The 21252-nt window shown below is 57.8% G+C and overlaps 1 protein-coding gene across 6 annotated transcripts in view; it reads right to left on the reverse strand.

Moving 5' to 3' along the window:
• Positions 1 to 21252, reverse strand: part of LOC133358668 (rho GTPase-activating protein 44-like) — a 68581-nt gene that overhangs the window by 2972 nt on the left and 44357 nt on the right. Inside the window, exons 10-21 of one of the 6 annotated variants that reach the window (XR_009757109.1) lie at positions 20937 to 21061; positions 18134 to 18242; positions 15215 to 15296; positions 14803 to 14883; positions 13766 to 13879; positions 13416 to 13504; positions 12493 to 12712; positions 9667 to 9864; positions 8661 to 8737; positions 5564 to 6007; positions 4972 to 5022; positions 826 to 860 (exon numbers count right to left, since the gene is read on the reverse strand). Coding sequence is in view for 5 of the 6 variants with exons in the window: in XM_061577080.1 (XP_061433064.1) it covers positions 5009 to 5022; positions 5564 to 6007; positions 8661 to 8737; positions 9667 to 9864; positions 12493 to 12712; positions 13416 to 13504; positions 13766 to 13879; positions 14803 to 14883; positions 15215 to 15296; positions 18134 to 18242; positions 20937 to 21061 (1553 nt within the window). In the remaining variant the exon portion in view is untranslated. Of the gene's footprint in view, positions 1 to 825; positions 861 to 2279; positions 5023 to 5563; positions 6008 to 8660; positions 8738 to 9666; positions 9865 to 11938; positions 11957 to 12492; positions 12713 to 13415; positions 13505 to 13765; positions 13880 to 14802; positions 14884 to 15214; positions 15297 to 18133; positions 18243 to 20936; positions 21062 to 21252 lie in introns of those variants that run through there. The other 5 variants (XM_061577081.1, XM_061577080.1, XM_061577079.1 and 2 more) reach the window with 5 other exon arrangements.

A 21252-nucleotide genomic window follows, 5' to 3' on the forward strand; every position in this document is an offset into this window, starting at 1 on the left:
TTGCGTGGATTCGCGATTCGACCCAGCGGGCCGCCCTGGTCAACGCCGCGGGGCGCAGAGTAACCAGGACAAATACGCCCCCGTAAACAAGAACTTTCTCGGTCTCTGTGGGATTACAACCCTACCGCCGGGCAGACCGACGCTCGCTCGCTTGCAGGCCGGACCGGTGTGCCGCGTACAACTTGTTGTGCCGCACGGGGACGGCTGCCATGGGAGGGGGGGTCCCCTTGGGTCCCAAAAAAACTGCATTTCTAGCGCGATGCCAAGTTTGTTGTTGTCGGTTTTAAAACTGTGGAGTTGAGAGGCTCTGCCGTACGGTGGAGGGAGCCCCGCGGTAGAGACAAGTGGAGCGGTTGTCAGTACTGGTTATCAGCAGCGGTTATCAGCAGAACGGTTATCAAGCAGAGGCGATGGACATGGCGGGAGGGGGGCCTTCGTGCCGACCTGCTGGGGAGTCTACAGGGGCTGGAGTTAGGGGGGGTTAGTACATGCCCACCACCGCACTGAACTACGCACGCATGCACTACACGCACACCACACACACGCGCAGGATAAACACGCACACTTCACAGGCACCCAAACACCACAAGCGGACGTCACACTACCCACACACCCCCACATGCACACCCTGTGCACACGCACGCCACGATGGGAAGCGCAGGCTGTTAAGTTGGGTGCACCAGGGTGCGGGGTCAGGGGGTCACGGGGGGGGGCGGTAGTTTAGTGGCAGATGCATCATCGATGATCTCAGCTGGATGAAGAGGGGGGGGGCAGCGGTTAGTGGGGGGTCGCGATGGGGGGTGGGGGGGGGCGGCGGTGTCTTACCGTCCAGACTGCGGCTCCGAGCGAACCCTACACCGCTGCACCGCACACACCGCACACGCCACACCACACACATCACACCGCGCACACCACACACGCCACAACGCCGCACACCGGACACACCACAACGTGAGCACGGGGAGGAGGACGAGAGAGAGCGGAGGGGGGGAAGAGTTACAAGAAGTTGTCCAATCAGATCAGGTGCTCGGACCAAGCATGGCTGAGACGGACCAGAGACAGAGCAGACATACAGAGCAGACACAGAATATGCAGGGACCATCAGTGCGAGTTCCAGGTTAAGTCGAGGGTCACAGTGCGGAGGGTTGTGTGCATCTGCCCACAGCCAGCAGGAAGGCACGACCCCCATCATGCTTTGCGTGCCGACGGTGCCCAACATGCAATGCGTTGGTCATGTGACATGCACACTGGGCGTGTGGGCAGCAGTGGTGCCTTTCTGCTGACCCACAAACCCACCAGACCACATCACACTCGCCATCACCCACTCGTCAGACCACATCATACTCACCCACCTACGAAGGAGTGATTTAGCTGGCCGCCTTTGTCTCCCCCAGTGCTGGTGTTTACAAACCACACAAGGTACTCATTTAAGACCGAGACGACCTAGACGAGGCTCTGGACCGGTTCGGATAATCGTCACCATCGCTGGCCGGGAACCAAGTGAGGGGGTTGGCGGGTTTTGCAGAGCAGTGCGCTAACTGCTGCGCCACCGCTCCCCCCGCACGTGGGCCGGCCACGAAGCACTTGAGGAGGCATCAAGGGGTTGGCGGGTCACAAACACATCGTGTGAAATTCCCAAATCCGCCCGGGGGGGTTCGCGAGGTCCCCCCATCTCCCGCCTCATGGCCAGGGTGTGGCAGTACAGCAAGTGGGATGGATTCCACATCTCTACAGGGATTGAGTCACCTCTGCTCACACACGTGTGTGTGTGGAGAGGTCTGTTTGGTTTATTTCTCTCTCCATCCGTGGCCATGGAGCTGGACAAACACATCCCAATACAGAGACGCCTCTGCTTACCAACATTCGACTTACAAACTTTCCGAGATACGAACAAAACCTGTCCAGTTTGCCTGCTCGGACAGAGAGTCGTAAGTTCAACCACCGGCGCAATAGATGGCGGTGGTGGCATCTACATCTGCAGAACGTGAAGAACCAGTGGCATCTACATCTGCAGAACGTGAAGAACCAGTGGCATCTACATCTACAGAACGTGAAGAACCAGTGGCATCTACATCTGCAGAACGTGAAGAACCAGTGGCATCTACATCTGCAGAACGTGAAGAACCAGTGGCATCTACATCTGCAGAACGTGAAGAACCAGTGGCATCTACATCTGCAGAACGTGAAGAACCAGTGGCATCTACATCTGCAGAACGTGAAGAACCAGTGGCATCTACATCTGCAGAACGTGAAGAACCAGTGGCATCTACATCTGCAGAACGTGAAGAACCAGTGGCATCTACATCTGCAGAACGTGAAGAACCAGTGGCATCTACATCTGCAGAACGTGAAGAACCAGTGGCATCTACATCTACAGAACGTGAAGAACCAGTGGCATCTACATCTGCAGAACGTGAAGAACCAGTGGCATCTACATCTACAGAACGTGAAGAACCAGTGGCATCTACATCTACAGAACGTGAAGAACCAGTGGCATCTACATCTGCAGAACGTGAAGAACCAGTGGCATCTACATCTGCAGAACGTGAAGAACCAGTGGCATCTACATCTACAGAACGTGAAGAACCAGTGGCATCTACATCTGCAGAACGTGAAGAACCAGTGGCATCTACATCTGCAGAATGTGAAGAACCAGCGGCATCTACATCTACAGAACGTGAAGAACCAGCGGCATCTACATCTACATAACGTGAAGAACTAGTGGCATCTACATCTGCAGAACGTGAAGAACCAGTGGAATCTACATCTGCAGAACGTGAAGAATCAGTGGTATCTACATCTGCAGAACGTGAAGAACCAGTGGCATCTACATCTGCAGAACGTGAACCAGTGGCATCTACATCTGCAGAACGTGAAGAACCAGTGGCATCTATATCTGAAGAACGTGAAGAACCAGTGGCATCTACATCTGCAGAACGTGAAGAACCAGTAGCATCTACATCTGCAGAACGTGAAGAACCAGCGGCATCTACATCTACAGAACGTGAAGAACCAGTGGCATCTACATCTACAGAACGTGAAGAACCAGCGGCATCTACATCTACATAACGTGAAGAACTAGTGGCATCTACATCTGCAGAACGTGAAGAACCAGTGGAATCTACATCTGCAGAACGTGAAGAATCAGTGGTATCTACATCTGCAGAACGTGAAGAACCAGTGGCATCTACATCTGCAGAACGTGAACCAGTGGCATCTACATCTGCAGAACGTGAAGAACCAGTGGCATCTACATCTGCAGAACGTGAAGAACCAGTAGCATCTACATCTGCAGAACGTGAAGAACCAGTGGCATCTACATCTGCAGAACGTGAAGAACCAGTGGCATCTACAGAACGTGAAGAACCAGTGGCATCTACAGAACATGAAGAACCAGTGGCATCTAGATCAACAGGAGATTACACAACTTTTAAGCCATTCTCCGTGTTTAGTGTACATGCCGTACAACACGTTTGGAATCGACAGCAGTAAAGTTGTACTCGCAAACAAATCGACCTACGAACAGGCCTCTGGAACTGTACTAGTTCGTAAGTCGAGGAGTCCATGTAGAGGACCACAGAGCTTGGACGACAGCAGCAGCAGCAGAAGGCCCTTGGGCTGGCCACGCGCCCGGCCCAAGCCCCCCGGGGCTCACCGCTCCCGACAGCCCGGGGCTACGATTAAAAGTTCAACGTACACACACACACGTGTCTCCATCTCTGTAATTCCCAGCATGCATCTCTACTGCATGCTGCTGCTGTCGTCATCATCACCGTGGTCTATCCACTGCTGTGATGTCAACAACGGCGTCTCGCTCTCCGACCGGACGAATGTGAGCGAGCAGCCTTGGTCTGATGGGCTCTGTGCCTACGGGTGGAAGCGGCGGCGGTGATGGCACCGCCTGGCGATGGCACACGTAGCGATGGCACCACGTGGCCATGGCACACGTAGCGATGGCACAAGCGTGGCGATGGCACACGCGGCGATGGCACACGCGTAGCGATGGCACACGGGGCGACGGCACACACGTGGCCATGGCACCACGTGGCGATGGCACCGTGTGGCGATGGTGCACTGCGTGGCGATGGCACACGTAGCGATGGCACCACGGGGTGATGGCACACGTAGCGATGTCACACGTGTGGCGATGTCACACGCGTGGCCATGGCGCACGTGGCGATGGCTGCGGCGGCTGAAGGCGCATGCGGGGAGCGGTGGCAATTAAATAATTAAATATTTATCTGAGCAGGCCCTGGGCCTCCTCCCTAGGTCGGGGGAGGGGATCTTTAACGTCGCCACGCGGTTATAACGCGCCACACCGCAGAGTCCCACCGCGACGGGACGGCTCGGCGGATTCGAACCGCCGACATCGAGGCCACCGCACCACAGATGGCGGCGACGGTCGCCGATGGGGAGCCATGGCGGTGACGGCGATGGCAGTGACCGTGAGCGACGGTGATGATGACCGTGATGGGATTGCGATGGGCAGTGACAGCGGTGATGGGCAATCTTGGCGGTGGTGGTGGCGACGGTGCTGATGGGTTAGTGATGGTTGTGATTGTGATGACAAAAGTGGTGGTGGTGATTGCGGTCACAGCAGATGTGGTGATGGTGTTTGTGATGGTGTTTGTGATTGTGATGGTGTTTGTGATGGTGATGGTGTTTCAGCATCACAGAGTCTCTTTCCAGAGCGTCTGTGCTGCTGAATGGAGATGCCTGGATGGGGTCAAAGGTCAATCGCACCACTGGGCAAATGACTAAGCCGAGGAGGCGATACTTTTCCCATGATCCTCTGGGCCAACCGCTCCGTTTAAAAGGGAACAATAACCAAGCTCCATGAGGCACCAGTGCATCATGGGAAAGCAGCGTCACGTGATCCCGTCGCCCCCCCACCCCAGAGGGGGGGGGGGCCTCTCAGGAGGCGGCGGGGTCAAAGGTGAGGGGCCGGCGCGTGCCCGTGTGTCACTGTACCTCGAGCGAAAGCGGGGGCAGGCCACAACGCAAGCCATCAGAGAGACAGCACTGGGGACAGACGCACAGAGACGGGGACAGACAGAGACAGAGGAGGAGGCGGGAGACGAGACAGGAGGAGGAGGAGGAAGGCATCTTTACGTCGAGAGCGGCGTGAGGTGGCAGCCACCACCAAGAACCACCAACCACCCACCGTCAACCACCATCAGCCACCATCATCAACCACCAGCAGCAGCACAACGCACGACAGACAATGCAAACGAGCAGTGACATGTCCCTGTGCGATGAACAGACATCTCACAAATGCGCAGAGCACACGCAGCACAACGCCAACGATGAAGTGCACAAATCAGGAGTGGAACACGCAATGCGCACGTACCCACGCTCGCACGACTCGGACACACACGAGGTACCCCAACAACACACAATACGCATGACACACACACACGACACACGGCACACATACAGGCGGCAGCGTTGCACACTCATCACTCGCGCTTCCCACGTCCACCACAGCCAAACCAACGATCGCCCGGACGTCACGGCCCATTGTCTCTCATCACGCAGCCCCCCCCCCGCCCCGTCTACATACCCGTGGACATCTCCTCCAGCCCGTCGTCCGACGAGTCGGTTTGCGCCGTCTCCCCGACGTGCCCCCCTCCGCCTCCCGGCGGCGGCTGCGGCGGCGGCGGCATCGCCGGCCTGGCGCGGGGCTTGGGCACCGGCGGCTTCCCCGACGCCGTGGCCGCCGCGCTGGCGCCGTGCGGCGCTCCTCCTCCGGCGTCGGGCGCGGGGGCGGCGGCGGCGTTCCGCAGCGAGGCGGAGGGCGAGGGGGAGGAGGAGGAGGAGAGGACGGAGGACTGCGAGGCGCTGCGGCTGTGCGTGCCGGCGCGCGGCGGCGTGCCGGGCGGCGTGTCGTCCGGCGGGCCACCCGTCTCCGAGCCGCCCGGCGCCGAGCCCATCTCCGAGACGCCCGCCTGCGTGCCCTGCACCAGGCTGGCCACCGCCTTGGGCGGCGCCGGCGCCGGCTTCTTGGCTGCGGGGGGAGCGGGGGGGGGGGGGGGCGGTGGCGCCGATCGGTCCGAGTCGGTGGTGAAACCGCGACGGGAGCCGAGCGGGAGCCGCGTGCGCCGTCTGGGACGTCGGGGGCGATCGTGGCCTCCCTTCCGCTTCGCTGGCTGTGGTGTCCACTCAAGAAGCAGTCAAGCTGAGGGCAGTGCTGAGTCTACAGTGCAGTGTTAATCTATGGGTAGTGTTGAGTCTATGGGCAGTGTTGAGTCTATGGGCAGTGTTGAGTCTATGGGTAGTGTTGAGTCTATGGGTAGTGTTGAGTCTATGGGCAGTGTTGAGTCTATGGGTATATGGGTAGTGTTGAGTCTATGGGCAGTGTTGAGTCTATGGGCAGTGTTGAGTCTATGGGTATATGGGTAGTGTTGAGTCTATGGGCAGTGTTGAGTCTATGGGCAGTGTTGAGTCTATGGGTATATGGGTAGTGTTGAGTCTATGGGCAGTGTTGAGTCTATGGGCAGTGTTGAGTCTATGGGTATATGGGTAAGGTGATGGTCTCTTACCCTACATTGCTGGGGTCACAAAAAAGATCTCCAAAATCCTGATTAAACACAAGATCCAGGTCCGATTCAACACAGTACATAAAATCCGTGATCTGGTCCCGTCTGTAAAAGATGTGGTTCCAGACATACAGTACCCTGGCGTCTACAAACTAAGTTGCCTCTGTGGTAGCAGTTACATTGGAGAAACCTAACGACATGTCTCGGACCGCATCCGTGAACATAAGGCAGACCTGAAACACGGTAGGACAAACACCTCAGCCGTGGCAGATCACTGTTACAATTCAGTGGGCTCACATGACATTGACTTCTCCAAGACAGAGGTTGTCTGCAAGCCATCTGGCTATCATGAGAGATTCGTTCATGAGGCGATCCACATATACAAACACAGAGACAATTTCAACCGAGAAGATGGATTCTGGCTTAGCAATCATTGGAAGGACGTAATAAACCATTTCGGATCTTAACTGATTGTGTTCACGTTTACGGTGACTTTCAGACCGCGTTCCACTCACTGGCATGGTGCAGTGTGCAGAGTAATGTATGGTGTCGTAATTGTATAGTAAACATATAGCAGTGTGATACACATTAGGGTGGGTAGAATAATACATAGTGTTATATTAAAATGGATAAGGCAGCAACTGCAGTAGCAGCAGCAAGTGCAGCAGCAGCAACTGCAGCAGCAGCAGCAAGTGCAGTAGCAGCAGCAAGTGCAGCAGCAGCAGCAACTGCAGCAGCAGCAGCAGCAACTGCAGCAGCAGCAACTGCAGCAGCAGCAGCAACTGCAGCAGCAGCAGAAACTGCAGCAGCAGCAACTGCAGCAGCAACTGCAGCAGCAGCAGTAACTGCAGCTCCCTTTGATGCTGTTAATCCTGCATAATGCACATGCATATGCAGTACTAATCACATTCCTGCATTTCCCATAAATATGCTAAATTCCTTTTGATATGCAAATTCCTTTGTCAATGCGCCCAGCTTATATATATGCTCCAAGCTCGTGTGCTGTTTCATTCAGACTCTGTCGCCTCGATGGACCTGGTTTTCACCTGAGGACGGCTGCTTGCGTTGTGGCCGAAACGTGAGAATTGTTTTATTATGTTTTATTTTTATTATTTTATTACTTCCCTTCTGCGTGACTTTACCGAAAGAACCAAGAAGATGAATCCCTGCAGTCACGAAAGCTTTAAATCGAAATCTATGGGTAGTGTTAATCTATGGGTAGTGTTGAGTCTATGGGTAGTGTTGAGTCTATGGGTAGTGTTAATCTATGGGTAGTGTTGAGTCTATGGGTAGTGTTGAGTCTATGGGTAGTGTTAATCTATGGGTAGTGTTGAGTCTATGGGTAGTGTTGAGTCTATGGGTAGTGTTAATCTATGGGTAGTGTTGAGTCTATGGGTAGTGTTAATCTATGGGCAGTGTTGAGTCTATGGGTATATGGGCAGTGTTGAGTCTATGGTGCAGTGTTGAGTCTATGGGTAGTGTTGAGTCTATGGGCAGTGTTGAGTCTATGGGTAGTGTTGAGTCTATGGGTAGTGTTAATCTATGGGTAGTGTTGAGTCTATGGGTAGTGTTGAGTCTATGGGTAGTGTTAATCTATGGGTAGTGTTGAGTCTATGGGTAGTGTTAATCTATGGGTAGTGTTGAGTCTATGGGTAGTGTTGAGTCTATGGGTAGTGTTAATCTATGGGTAGTGTTGAGTCTATGGGTAGCAGTGTTAATAAACATGTCGGTATTCTAAACGGACTCGAGGCAGGTTATTTTAGTAATTTCGTAATATAATATTTAATCGGTTATATTGAGTTCCCATGCCTTGCCCTCCTACCGTGTTTTTGCATTGTGTTTGCCGTCCTAACTCTGACCCCGTGCCCCTTACTGGACATCTGTGCAAAAGAGCTTCGTGGCTCATCGGATTCCTCCCGCAGCCTAAATAAAGATTCTGAATATTTCAGCGGCTCTTGGTGGTCGCGGGGGTCGTGGTGGGGGTCGCGGTGTGGGGGTCGCGGTGGGGGTCGCGGTGGGGGTCGCGGTGTGGGGGTCGCGGTGGGGGTCGCGGTGTGGGGGTCGCGGTGGGGGCCGCGCGGTGGGGGCCGCGGTGGGGGTCGCGGTGGGGGCCGCTCGCACCTTTGTGTTGGGGGTTCACGCTGCCCTGCCCCGACTTGCGGCCGAACGTCGGTGACACCTGGGGCAGCTTGAGGGCGCTGGGCACGGGGAGACAGGGGACACGCGGGGCGGACACGGAGACACACAGACACACAGACACACAGGGAGACACACAGGGAGACACACAGAGAGACACACAGGGAGAGGCACGGGTTAAACCACGTGGGGGGTCGGCGTGCGGTCCCAACGGCGCGATGCGGCAGCAACATCGCCGACACTCGAGTCGTGCTCACCGGAGCATCGACACTGCCACACAGCTACACGCGCACAAAGACACGTGCACGTACACACACACACACGCATGGGTACACGCGCACACACATTCATTCACACAAGACAAAGATCCACCGTGTAGCCTTCACGAACTCTCGGGGCAAGTGCTGTTAGCGAGCAGCACCTATGAAGGCCGGCACGGCACACCAGGGGGTGGGTGGCCAGCACCACGCCCCGACCGCCTTTGTCTCCCCAGTGGCGATGTTTACACACCGTACCAGGTACTCATTTGAGGTTTAGTCGACCTCGGCAAGGCCCAGGACCGGTTCAGATAATCGTCACTGGCGGTGTTGGCCGTGAATGGGAATCGAACTCCGGATCGCTGGGTTTGTAGCGCAGCGCGCTAACCTGGTACACTACCGCTCCCCCCACACACACACGTACACACACACACGTACATACACGTACACACACACACACGTACACACACGTACACACACACGTACGCACACACGTACACATGCACACACGTACACACACACACGTACACACACACGTACGCACACACGTACACACACACGTACACGTACACACACGTACACACGTACACACACACGTACACACACACGTACACACACACGTACGCACACACACGTACGCACACACACGTACACACACACGTACACACACACACACGTACACACACACATACACACACACGTGCGCGTGCCCACGCGCGCGTGCCCACGCTCACCTCTTGTCCACCACCACCGCCGGCGGTAGCGGCGAGCCGGGGGCCGTGTACAGGGAGGGGGTGTTGGGGCAGGAGAGGGCGGCCCCCCCCTCGCCCCCCCCACCCCCCGCGCCCCCCATGACCCCCACCACGTGGTTCTGCATCCTAACGGTGGTGGCCGCGCGGTAGAAGCTGCCGCGCTCCTTGTGGCGCGTCGCCCTGCAGCAGCAGCAGCGCCCAGCGGGGGGCGGGCGGGCGGGCGGCCGGCCGGTCGGGGGGTCAATCGGGGGTCAATCGGGGGTCAATCGGGGGTCGCCAGCGTCACGATTGGCCGGGGACCGTGGGACGAGGTTCATTGATTTGATTGATCCGTCGGTTGATTGGAAGCGGTGGTGTTGGTGGTGGAGGTCGTGTTGGAGGCGGTGGTGGTGGTGTTGGTGGTGGAGGTCGTGTTGGAGGTGTAAGTTGTGTTGGAGGTGTAAGTTGTGTTGGAGGCGGTGGTGGTGGTGTTGGAGGTGGTGGTGGTGTTGGAGGTGTAAGTTGTATTGGAGGTGGTGGTGTTGGAGGTTGTGGTGTTGGTGGTGGAGGTGGTGTTGGAGGTGTAAGTTGTGTTGGAGGTGGTGGTGGTGGTGTTGGAGGTGGTGGTGGTGGTGGTGGTGGTGGTGTTGGAGGTGGTGGTTGTGTTGGAGGTGGTGGTGGTGTTGGAGGTGGTGGTGGTGTTGGAGGTGTAAGTTGTATTGGAGGTGGTGGTGTTGGAGGTTGTGGTGTTGGTGGTGGAGGTGTAAGTTGTGTTGGAGGTGGTGGTGTTGGTGGTGGAGGTGTAAGTTGTGTTGGAGGTGTAAGTTGTGTTGGAGGTGGTGGTGGTGGTGTTGGAGGTGGTGGTGGTGTTGGAGGTGTAAGTTGTGTTGGAGGTTGTGATGGAGGTGGTGGTGGTGTTGGAGGTTGTGATGGAGGTGGTGGCAATGGCGAGGATAGTTGTGGTGGTGGTGGTGGAGGTTGTGATGGAGGTGTTGGCAGTGGTGATGACAGCGATGTTAGTGTTAGTGTTGGTACCAGTGGTGTCGGTAACAGGTCATGGTGGGAATCGAGAGTGAGCACAACGTCGCGTGCGATCATCGCAAGAGGAACGGTGCAGATTCCCAGCAACAATTCCCCAATTCCGTCGCGATAATTAGCAGAGAAATCAGCGGCAGGAGATTCGGCCGCGCGCCATCGATTGGTGACAGCCAATCCCAGCGGTGACGCCAGGAGTGGTGGTGTGAGTGTGCGCGATTATTCGAGAATCAATCAATCGCAAGCGGGCGGGGGCAGGCGGTTAATCGAAAGGGGCATGCGGGGAGACAGGCGGGGAGACAGGCGGACACACGTCAACAACAACAACAACGCCACCGTTAGGAACAACAACAACGACAACAACAACAGCGCCACGTCGACCATGCACGTTCAAAATAACTTGCAGGGGAAGAGGAAACTCTGACTGGCAACATGTTGGATGTCCACGCTTGGTCTCCGTGTCTCCCTGGCCTCCCCCTGGGTCTTCCCGCATCTCGTGAGCTCCCCACGTGCCTCGCCGCGTCTCCTTTCGTGTCCTTGCCTCCCCGGTTCTCCCTGCTGCGTCTCCCTGCTGCGTCTCCCTGCTGCGTCTCCCTGCTGCGTCTCCCTGCTGCGTCTCCCTGCTGCCTCTCCCTGCTGCCTCTCCCTGCTGCCTCTCCCTGCTGCCTCTCCCTGCTGCCTCTCCCTGCTGCCTCTCCCTGCTGCCTCTCCCTGCTGCCTCTCCCTGCTGCCTCTCCCTGCTGCGTCTCCCTGCTGCGTCTCCCTGCTGCCTCTCCCTGCTGTCTCTCCCTGCTGCCTCTCCCTGCTGCCTCTCCCTGCTGCCTCTCCCTGCTGCCTCTCCCTGCTGCCTCTCCCTGCTGCCTCTCCCTGCTGCCTCTCCCTGCTGCGTCTCCCTGCTGCGTCTCCCTGCTGCCTCTCCCTGCTGCCTCTCCCTGCTGCCTCTCCCTGCTGCCTCTCTCTAGATGTCCCTGTGTCTCTTTGGCGTCTCCTAGTATCTTCCTGCATCTCACCGCAATCTCCCTCCGCCTCGACGACGATGATGATGATGATGTTCGGTTCGGTCTACTCCCCGATCCCACCACCCCCCCTCACCGACTCGACCCCCCCCCACCCCCCCGGGTCTCGCCGTGCGTCTCTCCCTCCGTCTCCCCTCTAGTTAATGATGAGTGGGATGAGTGGTTAAGTGGGGGGAGGAGGAGGCGGGGGGCCAGGCAGGGCGTGAGACGGGGAGGGTTGTTACCTTTGTATTTTCCGAAAGCTGAGCGCGGGGGTTGCACAGGGGAAGACAGACAGGAGGAGTGGGTTAACCCGCCCTGGTCGCCCCCCCCCCCCCCCGCTAGCTGCGCGCGTGGGGGGTGTGCGGTTAGTGCGGTGAGCCCGGCAGCGGCAGCAGCAGCAGCAGGCGGTAGCGGGACGCAGCACACACAGCGTCACCCGGGCAGCTCAAGAGGGCGGCTGTCTGCATGTGTGTGCGAATACGTGCGAGTGTGGTGTGTGTGGTGTGTTGTGCGTGTGTTGTCCGTGTGTTGTGTGTGCGTTGTGTGTGCGGTGTGTGTGTGGTGTGTGTGCGTTATGCGTGTGGTGTGTGTGTGTTGTGTGTGTGTTGTGTGTGCTGTGTGTGTGCGGTGTGCGTGTGCGTGTGGGTGTGTTGTGTGTGCGTTGTGTGTGTTGTGCGTGTGTTGTGTGTGCGTTGTGTGTGTTGTGCGTGTGGTGCGTGTGGTGTGTGTGGTGTGTGTGTGTGCGTGTCCGCGTGCGCGTGTCCGCGTGTGTGCGCGTGTCCGCGTGTGTGCTCACCCATCCTTCTTGTGCAGCTCCCGCGCCAGGTCGTTGTCGGTGGCCACGCTGAGTGGCCGGGCTCGGCTACCCTCGGCGCCGCCTCCTCCTCGCCTCTCCCCGTTGACCCCGGGCGCCAGCAGCTGCCCCCCCCCCGGCCCCCCCGCCGGCGCTCCGCCCGGCCCCTCCGCCGGCAGCTGCGATGCCGCCGCAAAAATTCCCGTCTGGTCGAACTCCACCTCTAGCGAAGGAGGAGGAGGTGGGGGGAGGTGGTGAGGACAGGGGGCGGGAGTCCAACTCAATCACTCACACACACGCTCAGAGGGTGGATTGGCCAAGACCACAGCCATCTGACACTCAAAAGATCCCCCGTGTAACCTTAACAGACTGTAGGGGCAAGTGCCGTTAGCGAGTAGCACCTGTGAAGGCCGGCACGGCACACGAAGGGGTGGGTGGCCAGCACCACGCCCGGCCGCCTTTGTCTCCCCAGTGGCGATGTTTACTACACACCGCACCAGGTACTCATTTGAGGCCAAGTCGAGCTAGGAGAGGCCCAGGACCGGTTCAGATAATCGTCACCGGTGTCAGCTGCGCACACGAAGACAAAGATTCCCCCGTACAGCCTTAACAGACAAGGAGCCAGTGCTGTTCGCGAGCACCTGCGGAGGCCAGCACGACAGACGCACGCACACGCACACAGGCACACGCACGCAGGCACACGCACGCACACGCACACAGGCACACGCACGCACACGCACACAGGCACACGCACACAGGCACACGCACGCAGGCGCACGCACGCAGGCACACGCAGGCACACGCAAGTGCACGCACACAGACGCAGGCACGCACACAGATAGACGCACGCACACGCATACACGCACGCACACGCAGGCCCACGCACGCAGATACGCGAGTGCACACACACGGAGTGGGGTACCGACCGTCAGGGAAGAACCATTCCGAGTACTGTAGCATCATCTCCACGATGCCGACCACCTGGATAGAGACGCTGGACATCGCGTCCACGGAGCTGTGGCACGCGGGGGGGGGGGGACGCGGGAGGGGGGGGACACGGGGAGACATGATTGTGAGCTGTGTGCATACAAGTGTAGTGTATTTGGTGGTTGTGGTTTAGTTTTTGCTACAACGCGGTTATTCCATTCGGGAACACTTTTTCGCACAACGCCGGGCGCCCCCCCCCCCCCCGCCCCCCACCCCCCCCCCGCCCACCACCCCCCCGTTATAACGCAGAGAGACGGAGGAGCGAGCGGTGGAGCAGCGAGTCGCCCACCTGGAGGTGGGGGCCCACAGCAGGTTGGGCCCCAGCACGATGGCGATGTTGCTGGGAGTCATCTTGTTAAACTCCTGCTGCTCCGCGAGCCGCGCCAGGAACTTCATCAGGTACCTGCGGCGGCGGGGCAATGGCAACAACGCGCTAGCGCCGGCGGCAAAGCTCCCCCCGTGTGGCCCGTGCAAGGCCGTCGGGGCGAGCGCTGATGGCGTGCGCCGAGCGGGTAGCGCCTACGAAGGCCGCACGTTGATGGAGGGGGGTGAAGCACCGGGGGGAGGCCTTCCCCTCCCCGGTGCCGATGTGTGCGCGCCGCGCTGGGTACACGCTCAAAGCCGAGGTGGCAGTGGTGCGCTAACCGCGGCGCCACCGCTCCCCACACAGACACGCAGACATAGACGAAGCAACGCATATCAAAGCCTGCACGCAGACACGCAGACACCACCACTCGCAGGCTGGTGGGTCAAGTCAAGGCTGCGGCGTGGTCTGCTGGGCGAGGTCAAGGCTAGAGCGTGGTCTGCTGGGCGAGGTCAGGGCTACAGCGTGGCCTGCTGGGCGAGGTCAAGGCTAGAGCGTGGCCTGCTGGGCGAGGTCAGGGCTACAGCGTGGCCTGCTGGGTGAGGTCAAGGCTGCGGCGTGGTCTGCTGGGCGAGGTCAAGGCTGCAGCGTGGCCTGCTGGGCGAGGTCAAGGCTATAGCGTGGTCTGCTGGGCGAGGTCAAGGCTAGAGCGTGGCCTGCTGGGCGAGGTCAAGGCTGCAGCGTGGTCTGCTGGGCGAGGTCAAGGCTGCAGCGTGGCCTGCTGAGCGAGGTCAGGGCTAGAGCGTGGTCTGCAGGGCGAGGTCAGGGCTAGAGCGTGGCCTGCTGGGCGAGGTCAGGGCTAGAGCGTGGCCTGCTGAGCGAGGTCAGGGCTAGAGCGTGGTCTGCTGGGCGAGGTCAGGGCTAGAGCGTGGCTTGCAGGGCGAGGTCGAGATGGGGTCGTAGTTTGCCGAGCGAGGTCACTGCGCGGTCACTGCGAGGTCACTGCGAGGTCATCCCCTCACCGGAAGTTGGCCTTGTTCTCCTTGGGCAGCAGGTCGCACACCGACCAAAGCGCCTGCAGCCGCTCCTGCTGATCGGGCATGCTGGAGAGGAGTCACGCGGGGGTCACGCGGGGGTCACGCGGAGGTCACACGGGGGTCACGCGGGGGGTGTTGATGAGAACACAACAGGCGAGTGTGCGACAGAGGTGAGTGTGCGTGAGGTGAGTGTGTGTGAGGTGAGTGTGCATGAGGTGAGTGTGTGTGAGGTGAGTGTGTGTGAGGTGAGTGTGCGACAGAGGGGAGTGTGCGTGAGGCGAGTGTGTGTGAGGTGAGTGTGCATGAGGTGAGTGTGCGTGAGGTGAGTGTGCGTGAGGTGAGTGTGCGTGAGGTGAGTGTGCGTGAGGTGAGTGCGCCCCCCCCCCCACCCCCCCACCTGAACGCCTTGCTCCAGTCTGTGAAGAGGTGGAACGTCATGAGGGGCTCGGGCAGCTCACGGATATAGGACTTGAGAGCCCCTGCAGCCGCGGGGGGAGGGGGAGGGGGGCAACGGGGGGGGGGGGGGTGGGAGAGTGACGTTGTAAAGGGGGGAGGGGGAAAGAGGAGGGAGAGAGTCCGTCAAGGGAGGGCAGTGGTGGCGGTAGTCCTCGTGACTCTTCCGTCTGTGTGTCCGTGTGTGTGTGTCTGTGTGTGTGTCTGTGTGTCTGTGTGTGTCTGTGTGTGTGTCTGTGTGTCTGTGTGTGTCTGTGTGTGTCTGTGTGTGTGTCTGTGTGTCCATATGTATGTGTATCCGTGTGTCTGTGTATCCGTGTGTCTGTCTGTGTCTCCGTGTGTGTGTCAGTGTGTCCGTGTGTGTGTCTGTCTGTGTATCCGTGTGTGTCTGTGTATCCGTGTGTCTGTGTGTCTGTCTGTGTATCCGTGTGTCTGTGTATCCGTGTGTGTGTCTGTGTCTCCCTGTGAGTGTCTGTGTCTCCGTGTGTGTGTCTGTGTATCCGTGTGTGCGTCTGTGTATCCGTGTGTGTGCGTGTGTAGGTGTGTGTATCTGCCTCAGTGGCCCGTGATCACAAATCACTATTTAACTCCATCAAAAAAGTAACCTGCAGCGCCACACCTATTACCATCATTAGAGGAAAAAACGGTGATCCAATCTCCGACCCCCAGGAACAGGTTTGCAGATTTGCTGAGCATTTCTGTGAAGTCCTGGGGGAGGGAAATTCTCTCAGCCAGGAAAACATCATGGCACAAAGTGGTGATAACCCTGCTGAGGCTGCGGTGCCTCAAATATTGGAAGAGGTCACCCCCTGTGAGTGGCTGGCTGAGGTGCCAGCTGTTGAGGAAGTACTGAGGGCGATCCGGAGTCTGAGACCAGGGAAGGCATCGGGCAGAGATGATCTCCCAAGCGAAATGCTGAGGGAGGGTGGCGTTTGTGCACAGACTGCCCTATATGACATCATAACAACAGTCTGGACCACTGGACGGGTTCCGCAGGACTGGAAGGATGCCCTGGTGGTTCCCCTCTTTAAGAAGGGGGACCGTACCGACTGTAACAACTACAGGGGCATCTCACTCCTCAGTGTGCCGGGTAAGGTCCTGGCAAGGATTATTCAACATCGCCTTGCTAGGCACGCTGAGGAGAGGCTTGCGGAGCCCCAATGCGGTTTCAGGAAAGGGCGGTCCTGCACAGATGCCATATTTTCTGTCCGTCTGCTACAGCAGAGGTGTAGGGAATTCCAAAAAGACCTACATCTCTGCTTTATTGACCTGGTCAAGGCCTATGATACCATCAGTGGGACTGGGCTCTGGGTTGTTCTTCGTGCTTTCGGAGTCCCTGACCCTCTGCTCACGATCATTAAGGACCTTCATGATGGTGAGCGGGCCCGGGTAAAACTACGTGGCCGGGAGTCGGAGCCTTTCCCTGTACACCTTGGGGTGCGACAGGGATGTCCTCTGGCTCCCACATTATTTAACATCTATTTTGACCGCGTAGTTCGTGAAGCCTTCAATAGCTGTACCGGAGGAATTTCCATTTGGTACAGATATAATGGGAGGCTGATCGACGCCCGGGTGCGATCAAGGGATGGCTCCCTATTGGTCAACCACGTTATGTATGCCGATGATTTGGTAATAGCTGCTCATTCAGAAGAGGAGTTGGAGACGCTGCTGCTGAGACTGGAGCGTGCCACCAAGAGGTGGGGCCTTACCATCAGCCCCACCAAAACTAAGCACCTGCCTGGGTATTTTGTACCATCGGACACTCCACCCCCACAACTCCCAATTGGTGATGGGGCAGTTGTGGAGAGAGTGGAGAGTTTCCCATACCTGGGCAGTGTGCTTATGACCGGCTCCAGTCTATCAGCAGAGGTCTCACTCCGAATCAGTCGAGCGGCAATATCTTTTCATCGGTTGCGTAACGCTGTGTGGAAGCTACCTGGTCTGTCGCTCCGCACGAAGCTTCAGGTCTTCTCGGCCACGGTCATTCCCTCCCTTCTCTACGCTTGCGAGACGTGGACCCCCCTGGTGGAGCATCTTCGCCGGTTGGAAACATTTAGGCTGGCCTGCCTACGATCCATCCTGGGTTTAACCAGGCTGGATTGTGTGAGGAGCTCACAAATCCTTGAAAGATCTGGGCAAAGTCCCATCAGTGAGCTCCTCCGGCAGGCAAGGCTGCGTTGGCTGGGTCATGTAGCCCGCATGCCCAGCCACCGCATGCCTAAACAGCTTTTGTTCGGCCGGATCGAGGGGGCTAGACGGGCGCGGCACGGGCTGGAGAAGAGATGGAGTGATGTGGTACAGGAGGACGTGGAGCTGAGTGGACTTGCCGATGACTGGTACCAGCGGTGTCAAGATCGGCCTCAGTGGAGGAGGCTCGTGAAGGACGCTACTGGGCAGTTGGAGGCAGTCGCCCTCCAACAACAACGGAGGGCGGAGGAGCGACGCTCACAAGAACGAGCGGAGCGCCGGGTGGCTAAAGCACAGCAAGTTGGCACAGTAGGGGGCACAGGTGGTGCATCAGCCAGTCATCTCGGTCATCTCGGTCAGTCGACCCGTGGCACCTGGGTCTGCCCCGTGACCTCCTGCCAGCGGGCTTTCGACACTTCACGTGGCCTCAAGGTGCACTTGGCCTGGCACAAGCATCGTGGTGACGTCACCGCCACTTAGTGGCGAATGGCGGTTGTTGTTGTTGTTGTTGTATCTGTGTGCGTGCGTGCGTTGCTGTGTGTGTATGTGTATGTGTAGCTGTGTGTGTAGGTGCATGTGTATGTCTGTGTGTGTGTGTGTGTATCTGTGTGTGCTTGTGTAGGTGTGTGTATCTGTGTGTGTGCGTGTGTAGGTGTGCGTGTGTGTGCGTAGTGACCAGCGATGGCGTGCGGGTCGGGGGAGAAGTCCGACTCCACGATGCAGCAGTCGAGCGACGCTTTCAGCTTCTTCAGCTTCGAGTTGGCAGCCGCAATCCGGAACAGACCCTGCACACACACACACGTGCATACACACACACACACACGTGCATACACAGACACGTGCATTCACACACACGTGCATACACACACACACGTGCATACACACACACGTGCATACACACATACACACACGTGCACACACACACACACGTGCATACACAGACACGTGCATTCACACACACGTGCATACACACACACACGTGCATACACACACACGTGCATACACACACACACACACGTGCATACACAGACACGTGCATTCACACACACGTGCATACACACACACACGTGCATACACACACACGTGCATACACACATACACACACGTGCACACACACACACACACGTGCATACACAGACACGTGCATTCACACACACGTGCATACACACACACACGTGCATACACACACACGTGCATACACACACACACACACGTGCACACACACACACACGTGCATACACAGACACGTGTATTCACACACACGTGCATACACACACACACGTGCATACACACACACGTGCATACACACACACACGTGCATACACAGACACGTGTATTCACACACACGTGCATACACACACACACGTGCATACACACACACACGTGCATACACACACACGTGCATACACACATACACACACGTGCACACACACACACACCGTGCATACACACACACACACCGTGTCAACACACACGGTCTACCCCGTATTCTTGTACAGGGAAATTGAGTTTTCAGGTCCATACGACGTGACAGCCGTTTCAATACGGGGCGAATTTTTTTTTTTATATCTATTTGTGTTTGTCCCTTGTGATGGGACTTTGTCGGATGAACGTTGAGATGTATAAGGGGCACGGGGTGACCAATAAGGTCCGAGTTGGTCTGTGATGAGGTAGGGGCACTGATAAGGGGTTGACAGGTATGGATACAGTCAAACACACACGTACACATGCTCACCATCACTCACACACCTCACCCATCGCTCACCCATCCCTCACCATAGCTCACACACACACACGCTCACCATCGCTCACACACACACACACCTCACCCATCGCTCACCCATCCCTCACCATCGCTCACACACACACACGCTCACCATCACTCACACACACACACACGCTCACCATCGCTCACACACACACACACACGCTCACCATCGCTCACACACACACACACACGCTCACCATCGCTCACCATCGCTCACACACACACCTCACCCATCGCTCACCATCGCTCACACACACATCTCACCATCGCTCACACACACACACCTCACCTGTCCCTCACCATCGCTCACTCACACACACCTCACCCATCGCTCACCCATCGCTCACACACACACACACGCTCACCCATCGCTCACACACACACACGCTCACCATCGCTCACACACACACGCTCACCATCGCTCACACACACCTCACCCATCGCTCACCCATCGCTCACACACACACGCTCACCATCCCTCACCATCCCTCACCCATCGCTCACCATCGCTCACCATCCCTCACCATCCCTCACCATCACTCACCATCGCTCACCATCGCTCACCATCACTCACCATCACTCACCATCGCTCACCATCCCTCACCATCCCTCACCATCACTCACCATCACTCACCATCCCTCACCCATCGCTCACCATCGCTCACCATCACTCACCATCGCTCACCATCACTCACCCATCGCTCACCATCCCTCACCATCCCTCACCATCGCTCACCATCGCTCACCATCCCTCACCCATCGCTCACCATCGCTCACCATCACTCACCATCCCTCACCCATCGCTCACCATCACTCACCATCGCTCACCATCGCTCACCATCGCTCACCATCCCTCACCCATCGCTCACCATCACTCACCATCACTCACCATCACTCACCATCACTCACCACCCCTCACCATCCCTCACCATCACTCACCATCACTCACCATCGCTCACCCATCCCTCACCCATCCCTCACCCATCGCTCACCATCACTCACCATCACTCACCATCACTCACCATCGCTCACCCATCCCTCACCATCCCTCACCCATCGCTCACCATCACTCACCATCGCTCACCCATCCCTCACCCATCCCTCACCATCACTCACCATCACTCACCATCACTCACCATCACTCACCATCACTCACCATCACTCACCATCACTCACCATCGCTCACCATCACTCACCATCACTCACCATCGCTCACCATCACTCACCATCGCTCACCATCGCTCACCATCACTCACCATCACTCACCATCGCTCACCATCACTCACCATCGCTCACCATCGCTCACCATCACTCACCATCACTCACCATCACTCACCACCCCTCACCATCCCTCACCATCACTCACCATCACTCACCATCCCTCACCCATCCCTCACCCATCGCTCACCATCACTCACCATCCCTCACCCATCCCTCACCATCACTCACCATCACTCACCATCGCTCACCATCGCTCACCATCCCTCACCCATCCCTCACCCATCGCTCACCATCGCTCACCATCCCTCACCCATCCCTCACCCATCCCTCACCCATCCCTCACCATCCCTCACCCATCCCTCACCCATCGCTCACCATCGCTCACCATCCCTCACCCATCCCTCACCCATCCCTCACCCATCGCTCACCCATCCCTCACCCATCGCTCACCATCGCTCACCATCGCCCGCTCCCCGCCCTGGGCGCTCACCTCCTCCTGCAGGCCGCTGTCCATGAGTGCCACGACGCAGGCCTCGATGGGGAAGGCGATGTCCCGTCGGTTCAGGTGCAGGTGCTCCTCCAGCGGCTGCCCGTAGCAGGGACGCACGCAGTGCTCTGAGACACACGCACGCGAAGGCAAAGATCCCCCGTGTAGCCTTAACAGACTGTAGGGACAAGTGCTGTTAGCGAGCAGCAGCACCTGTGAAGGCCGGCACTGTGGCACACGAGATGGTGGGTGGCCAGCACCGCGCCCGGCCGCCTTTGTCTCCCCAGTGGCGATGTTTACTACGCACCTCACCAGGTAC

The sequence above is a fragment of the Lethenteron reissneri genome, chromosome 63, assembly GCF_015708825.2.
Source record: "Lethenteron reissneri isolate LAM-NWPU_2019-01 chromosome 63, ASM1570882v1, whole genome shotgun sequence".
NCBI lineage: Eukaryota > Metazoa > Chordata > Hyperoartia > Petromyzontiformes > Petromyzontidae > Lethenteron > Lethenteron reissneri.